The sequence below is a fragment of the Selaginella moellendorffii genome, unplaced genomic scaffold (assembly GCF_000143415.4).
Source record: "Selaginella moellendorffii unplaced genomic scaffold, v1.0 SELMOscaffold_22, whole genome shotgun sequence".
NCBI classification, from domain to species: Eukaryota; Viridiplantae; Streptophyta; class Lycopodiopsida; order Selaginellales; family Selaginellaceae; genus Selaginella; species Selaginella moellendorffii.
This window is the reverse complement of record NW_003314283.1, coordinates 558237-566080: the sequence shown is the minus strand read 5'-3', so window position 1 is coordinate 566080 and position 7844 is coordinate 558237. Positions and strand designations below refer to the sequence as shown.

General features: G+C 41.4%; 1 protein-coding gene across 2 annotated transcripts; it reads right to left on the bottom strand.

Annotated features, from left to right (window-relative positions):
- Nucleotides 1–847: 847 nt before the first annotated feature.
- On the bottom strand, nucleotides 848–4814 carry LOC9642146 (vam6/Vps39-like protein). 2 transcript variants are annotated; one of them, XR_002992801.1, is made up of 13 exons: nucleotides 4353–4814; nucleotides 4062–4273; nucleotides 3864–3995; nucleotides 3668–3811; nucleotides 3500–3612; nucleotides 3130–3451; nucleotides 2744–3073; nucleotides 2459–2686; nucleotides 2197–2400; nucleotides 1652–2140; nucleotides 1490–1588; nucleotides 1168–1432; nucleotides 848–1108 (listed from the first exon to the last, which is right to left on the bottom strand). XR_002992801.1 is itself a non-coding variant. In XM_024678584.1 (12 exons), exons 1-12 carry the CDS (start codon nucleotides 4789–4791, stop codon nucleotides 1265–1267), a joined length of 2880 nt encoding a protein of 959 aa, XP_024534352.1. In that variant the 5' UTR covers nucleotides 4792–4814; the 3' UTR covers nucleotides 915–1264. The 2 variants fall into 2 exon arrangements, 1 of the variants encoding a protein (XP_024534352.1); XM_024678584.1 differs by having other exon boundaries at nucleotides 915–1432.
- Nucleotides 4815–7844: the final 3030 nt, after the last annotated feature.

Below are 7844 nucleotides of genomic sequence, written 5' to 3'. Positions count from 1 at the left end.
AGTACGAACCCATCTCAATCGGCAGGCGCGAGAGATTGATGCGATCCCATGATCAGCTGAAGTCATCGCTCGATGATTCGAACGCCGCAAAAGTAAAGATCACCGCAACGTGGCAGGCCTGGAACTCGGCCACAAAAGCTCCGCGCCATGGATGTTGCTAAGTGATTGTAAAACTGAATGATAGTGTGCTACCATTTTTCATGCTTCGGTTTCATCAACCATGCAATTGTGCCTCGCACTTTGTTACCATCCAAAACACAATCCCCATTAGAGCCTTTCTTCACTTTCAAGTTGACTTTAAACGATTTGGTCTCTGATTCAAGACACCGTCTGGATGTTCCACGCTCGCCATGTAGGTTGTGGCATTGTCTTCCACGTTATTGTGACGCGCCTGTGGATAGTTCTCGTTTTCCTTAGCGAGGAGATTGCAATGGAGGGATAAATGAGATCGCTGGACGCTATATTCTCCTCTATTGCACAACCAGTTTCTTCCGTGGATTGCGCCAGGAAGCCCGTGAATCCGGTTTCGATGGCATCGTAAACACGGCCAGGGTGAGTTGCGTTCATTTGCATTGATATGTGCCCGCCACCAAAGTTGAAGGGGGGGAACCATCCTTTACAGGCACCCCCAGGTTATCAACGTTGGAATCTAGAAGATAAAATTTTAATAAGGAAAATCTTATGGTTGTACGTGTGGTTACTATCTGTGGACTCCATTATCCTTTCAGCAACGTAATTATTCCTGAGACATGGGGGCAAGACATGGATGTTCCAGATACAATTGCATGGTTGTCTTGGAATGGGCTGTATGACAATGTAAACGAAGAAATTCTCTATGTAAAGGTTGTTAAATGTAATATCCGGAGTGATGGGATGAAGAAAATACCCCCATCACAGCTAATAAAATCTTCTTATGACGTTTCACAAGCATTGAAAAAGTTGGGCAATTAAATTCGTTTTTTTTTTACCAGGAAGAAAGCCTTCATGTTGTCCGAAACATCTCGAAAACTCCCATGTTTATTTCTCGCTGCTGTCCACGGCCACGGTACCTTTGAAACTTTTGGACTGGATGCCAGGGACTACGAATTTCACATACTGTCTCTTTTTCCTAAAAACAAAGAAAAAATTCGTCAGTAAAAGCAAGCAGAAATGAATCAGAAAGCTTACAGAAGAGATGCTCCACCATGACGAAGCTTCTCAACTCAACATGAGCTATTTACAAACCTCAATCCATTATACAAGAGATACAATACCAACAAGAACTTCACGCTCCAGAAGCTCTGTGTTGAGAGTAACAAACAAAATGTGCAAAAGCACCGCCAGGATACACTGCAAAAACGCTGGGTCCAATCTTTTTGCGACAAATCGAGCACAATGTCTCGTTCGTGAGTCTGAATCGCCGTGCTCTACATTGAAGCAGCTCATGACGGACCTGGAAGCACGCGAATTAGAAAGAATACAAAGATAGCTTGGCTCTACAAAGACGTACTTCTATGTGATCGCTATACTCCACTCGCCCGATGACCGCTGCATTCCGGCTTCTTTCAGTGGACCTCCGCAACAGTGGTTCCAAAAACGAAAGAAGATCCTTTCAACAGCAATGAAATCAGAATAAGAGTTTTTAAAAAAGGTGTAAACAAACATCACGGACCTTTAGCTTGGCATCGGACGGTAGCATCGACAGGACTTCGGTGCCGTGAAAGCGATCCCATCTGCTGCTCAGTAGATGAATGGCTTCTTCCAGCATAATTCCATCCTCCGTCCTCACGTCGACACTTTCTTCAGTGTCGCTCTTATTGCTTTCGGTAGCACTTTCGTTGCCATTCGTAAAACTCAGTGCGTCTTCAATCTGAGTGACTTTGTGTCGAACGTGTCCCTTGTGTTTGTGCCTGTGTACTAGGCCAGCTCCATCAGCTCCATCAGCTCTTGATATATCGTATTTGAGACCACCAAAACTAGCAAGGGCTAGCTTAAGTTCTTTGAGGGACTTTTTGGGCCGAAGGTACATCTCCAGCAGCTTTGAGTACAATTCCGCTGCCTTGTGATCGACGGGTGCATTCAATATTGGCTGTGATGCTGTTTCAACAACACGATCAAAGACACGATCACAATACGCTAGCGCCTTTTCTTGATTATGAAGCTGCAAAAGATAATATTATGATCGAGAGATCAAAGCATAAAAAACGAATAGCTTACCTTGTGCACATATATAGAAAGCGTAAGTTTGTGGTACTCCATTCGTCCCAGAAGTACTGCCTTTTCTTCGTAAAAACCCTCCCCCGGAAAACGGGGAAATATGTCTCGAGCATTATAAGCGGTGAAAGTTTCTAGAGCGGTCAATAATTTAGATTTTGAGTCGTCTGGCTTTCCTTCGAGGACATTGGACAAATACAGTAGTATCTGTGTAAAACATTAGAGTTTAGCAAAGATCTACAAGGAAACCAAAAACCAAACTTACAAGCTCGTTCTGAAACTCTGCTGATAAAGAATCTGGATTGTGCTTCACCATTTCCTCAAGGTAAACAATCTGCAGATCAGGAGCGTGTGCCTTCAGCTTCAACAGCACATACTTTGGAGGTAGGGGAGGATTTGTAGACGTAAACAGCTTCATGGCCTGGTCCGGACTCAGCTTTAAAATTAGTGTCGACAATTCCATGATAAGTGTCTGATCCTGTCCCCCGAGAGGCTGCGAAACAAGATAACCATACTTGATAAGACATAGAGAAATAGGATATAAGCTTACCTGCAAGTAATCCACAAGAGCCTCTGGGCCGTACGCATCCTTTGGAGGTGGAACTGGAAATGACTCGGGGTTCTCGACCAAACGAGCCAGTAGTTGTAGAGCCTCTTTATGCATTTTCTTGAACTGATACAGTTCTAGCAGCTCTTTGTAAAAGCCTCCAGCAAGCATCATTTCTCGGCACGCATCTACGTCGCAGTAGTTTGAGCCTCGAAGAAGTTGAATTGCAACTGGAGACTGGTTTGTAAGCAACAACGCTTGGATAAGTGCTGTATCCAAGACGGCAGCACTCTTCCGTGGATCGTCTGGCTCCAGTCTCGTGGAAACATTATGCTGTGTAAGAAGCTGCAGCTTAGAAATAGCGCGTCAGAAATAATCGGATTGAGTACCTTGTGACCCGTTTCAGACAAAGCTGCCAGTGCCTCGTCCGTATCTTTCGCCTCGGCCTTAGCAATGACATCCCCTCGTTTATTCATCAAGAAGGTCGCCAAAGCCGCCAGAGAGATAGATGTTGAGACGGAGTTGCTATTATTTTCATCCACCTCTAGCTCCCCCGAGTTCTCCATGTCTTTGAACTCATCAAATACGCAAAACTCCGGCAGCTTCACTGAAGGGAACAACGCAATGATTGACGGCAGACTCATGGATGATAGTGCGAAGTGCTGCAACGCTTCAACATATTGTCCGCGACTGAAAAGAAACTGGCCATATCTGCCCATAAACACTCGTCAGGCTGGAGAAAGCTTTTTCAACACCTACCTTTTGTGTATGGCATCTTCTTTCGAAGCTCGCAGAGATGCATCCTCGGGAGGCATTAGCTTGCAAAGCGCCAATGCATCTTCAAAGTTGCCTGATGCCGCTAATTGCACTACCTAGTCCAGAGTGTAACGTAAGCAGAACGAACGTAAAAGAAAGTAAGAAACAAACCTGGACGCCAATGGCGACAGGGACAAGCTTGTAGACAGAGTTCTCAGACGCGGCCAGCAAACCGAAACTACTCGACTGTAGCAGCTGCTTGTCTTTGTGCGCTATCATTTGCACGACACTGTAAGGCTCCCTCAGCGTTCTTACCTGGGTCAATTCTGACGTCAGGACTTGAAGCTCTTAAACCATAGAGACATACCTCTATAAATCTTGAAAGCCGAGCAAGGATATATGGTGGATGAACCATCACAGCTGAGGGCGATTCCGACCAGCTTAAAGCAGTTTGCGGGGTTACTTTCCCCGATTGATCTACGAATACTCCAATATTGTCCTGATCAAGTTGACATGAATGTGGATCAGTGGAGCTGATAGTAAACAAATGCAAAAAAACCAGTACCTTGCCAAGTAGAAGCTCGCCACGAGGCAAGGAAACGACGAGCGGTGGGGCACTTCGACCGCAAGGAAAGATATCCGTGGACGCTCCAGTTGCCGCATTTACAAAAACATACTCGCGCTTCACACCAAGACAAACACAATCGCCACACCAGACCATGGACTTCACGACATCTGGAATGGAGATCTCTTTAACTTCCGTGAAATCCCTGCTTCCTGCAAAGGCAGAGAAGAAGAACAAGATCAAAAAGTTATCTAGGAACTCCAAAGCAAAGATTTTGAGAGAGAGCTTTACCATCGTGCCTGTAAATGAGAAGCTTCTTGTGCCTGGCAACGCACAGCAATCCTCTTCGCTCGTCCCAGCAGAAGAGATTGGCCCCTTTCGTCTTTGCAAGAAACGCTACAGGCTCGAAACCTGGTAGCGAATGGACGGCCACTGCCTCGGCGAGAGTGATGAGCATCCCGCCCCGCGATTTCACCAGATCCATCTGCGACACCGCCTTCTTGGCGAACCCCACGATCGTCCGCCGCAGCACATAGCTCCTGCTGCGCTCCGCGCCGAGATCCTCCTCGTCTTGTGACGAGTCCGGGAGCGAATAGATGCGCAGGCTCCCGTCGATGCAGCCGACATGGAGGAATTCACCTCTGGTGCCAGATTCCGTGACAATGGCGCTCTCGATCCTCGAGGGGCAATCCCTCACCACGCACACGTCGTCAAACGCATTGTGCACCATAAAGCCCTAGCCACTGAAGAACCCTAAAAACAGAGGACGATTAGGGTTGGTTTATAAACTAAGAAAAAGGCCATATCATAAAAGGTTACCCTAACACTAAGGGACATTAGGACTGAAAATATTTTCCTAAAAACAGAGGACGATTAGGGTTGGTTTATAAACTAAGAAAAAGGCCATATCATAAAAGGTTACCCTAACACTAAGGGACATTAGGACTGAAAATATTTTTCTAATAGAACTCCATTTCTTGGGTTTAAGATACATTTAACAAGATCTTTTTTTCAGGCATTCACTTGCCAGTGAGAGATCCAAACACACAGTCTCCATTGGAACCTTTCTTCACTTCAAAGTTGACTTTAAACGATTTGGTCTCTCCTTCGTGCTTGAATTCCAAGACCGGGGGATCCACAGACACCAAGAGACCATTTGGATGATCCACGCTTGCTGTATAGATTGTCGCATCAACATTTGTGATGTGTCTGTGAATAGTTTTCGTTTTGCTCAGCGAGGAGATTGCAATTGAGGGATACTTTAAAGAAGGGTCTCTAGCCTCGATCCACACCGAAATCCTGTGAAATCAGTCTCGTTAACATCATAAACAAGCCTTGGGTGAGCTGCAGCATTTGGATTGATGTGCCCGCCACCGGTGTTGCAGGAACCATGAGCATGTTCTTTATAGGCTCTCCCAGGCTATCAGATTGGAACCCTGGAATCTTACTAGATCAAAACAATGGAAATCCCCCAAATTGGTGGTACCAACCTGTGGTTACTATTGCTGGCTTGATAGCCACAGGACTTCACTCTGGCTGATAGGCCTTCAACAATGCAACGATTCCTGAAACATGGGGGCAAGACATGGACGTTCCAGAGTCAAATGCATAGTTTGAATTGTTGTCTCAGAAAGGGCTATATGGTTAATATAATGATTTTATGAGATGATATCATGATATATCACAAGGTTGATCAACTTATGGTGTGGAGTTTATGTACGAAAGTATAGCCTTTCCAACACTTTTCCAACGCTTATATATTGTACAATGCTTGTGTTGTAAAAGCAATGCAAATCCAATAAGCAAATGGGGCCCACCCTAAATAAAGAAGGGTTTGTGCTCAGGGTGTGTGTCCTTCTAAAATCTTTCGAAGGAGACAATATCTTATCAAGTTCAAAACTAAAAGTGTTTCTAGGTAGTTTGATTTTACTATGCAATATAATACTTATTGCAACTCTTAGCCCTTAAATTATTACCTTAAGAATAAAACTTAAATGAAATTTTTAAAATTTTAAATATTATGATATGCGAATCCTTTTAAAACTGTATTCTAGAGAAGAACCATATCTCTCTCTTATATGCAATATTTTTACAGTAACAATTACTTTTTCCCTTTAAACAACTTTATAAAACTTTTCTATTTTAAATTTAATAGCTTTTAAATTTTGACAGATTTATTATTTAAAAGCCAAAAAACACATAGTGCAGATTTAGATTACTTTCTACAAACCAAAATTATTTTATTTAAAGTTCTAACAAATTTACCTAATGTAGTATATAATAAATATTTAAATCTTTAAACCATATATCTCCTTTAAAACATTTTTATTTATATAAAGTGTAGAGAGAGATATTAGATTTATAGTGAATAGTGATAGTTTTTAATATAAGTTGGTTTTATCACAATGGTTATTATTATTATTTCCATACTAATAACATTTTATTAAAGTTTTATAAAGACTGAATTGTAGTAGAAAATTATTGAAAAACTTTATTTTTTAACCTTGTCATTAAAGTTGAATTCTTTTACTTTTATTTATTAAGTGTATATTACAAACAGATTTGCAAAATGGCAGCCACTTTTTATATTTTATAAAAGAATTTTTAAAGTTTTATTTATATTCAAGGTGTGAAGTCCAAGTGTACAGTTATAATGCCATATACTAATATTAGTATAGTGGGATTTTAGTAGCCGTTGGAAGGTATGTAATGAAGTTAGTCACACTTATTGGCATTATCGATGTGTTTCGGATTGGTGGCCTTTATTTCCTGGGTGGAGACTTTGGTGTCAACAATGTCTTATTGGTGCTGCTATAGTGGAAGGTCTAGACACCAAGATGTATCTGGGAAACGAAAAATCACACGAGTAACGGAGGAACCTTATGTGAATAAGTCAGTGACTCCTTTATCTTTCTTTCGGGAGTATCAACAAAGGGTTCATTCAACATTAGTTCATTCAGTATTTACTTTCGAAACTTGTTTTTATAATAAGTCTTTTATTATTCTCTCTATATTGGTTGATATAGGTTTAAGTTTATTTTTTATTGATCAACCTGTTACCACATATTGTTGTCTATATTTATAATGTATTGTAGAGCCAATTTTCATTTTTTATGGCAATAGCTGTACACATGCATGTGCACGAGATGAGATGGACCTAGTTGTGCATGTAAGTGATTTCGAGTTTGGGTTGTAGTCATTACAAATAGTGCCGAGTCAAGTTTTTGACCTCATCCTTGGTATAGATTGGCTGTAACACAATTATGCCAAATATGACTTTAAGGCTTTTCACCCTTATTTCATACTTTTTTATATTTTATTCATTCCTCTCAATTTTATACCTCTTTATCCCTCTATTTCTACTTTTGTTTCCATTATTTTTTTCTCCCCATTACTTCTTTATATGTTTCAGTCTTATTCCGCTCTTATCTTTTCTAATCCCTTCAATAGTCTTTGTGTTGTAGTGGTTGACTAGCTCATGAAAGAGTATGCCAATCTCTTTGAAATTGATCTATCGTCTTGGGCCAAGATTGCTAGACATCATCCAATTCCAACTAGGGATGCTTGTTCAATCAAGGTTTCCTGTTCATCATCAGTTATTCAAAAAGATCAAGAGTTTATATACAAACATTAAGGAGATGTTGAAGAAGGGTGTTATTCGAAAGTTGTAGAGTCATTGGGCATGTGAACCTCATCTTGTAATGAAGCCTAATAGGAGTATTCATTTCTGCATCAACTATTATCCATTAAATGAAGTGACAATTCCAAATGTGTACTCTTTTC

Bases quoted from the DNA above. Each gene is read 5' to 3' on its own strand.
- LOC9642146 (XM_024678584.1), bottom strand. From the start codon at position 4,791: ATGGTGCACAATGCGTTTGACGACGTGTGCGTGGTGAGGGATTGCCCC. The intron at 4,274-4,352 runs GTAAAGCTCTCT...CTGCCTTTGCAG, and splicing joins TCTCATTTACAGGCACGATG to GAAGCAGGGATTTCACGGAA. The intron at 2,401-2,458 runs GTAAGTTTGGTT...TGTTTTACACAG, and splicing joins CAGAGTTTCAGAACGAGCTT to ATACTACTGTATTTGTCCAA.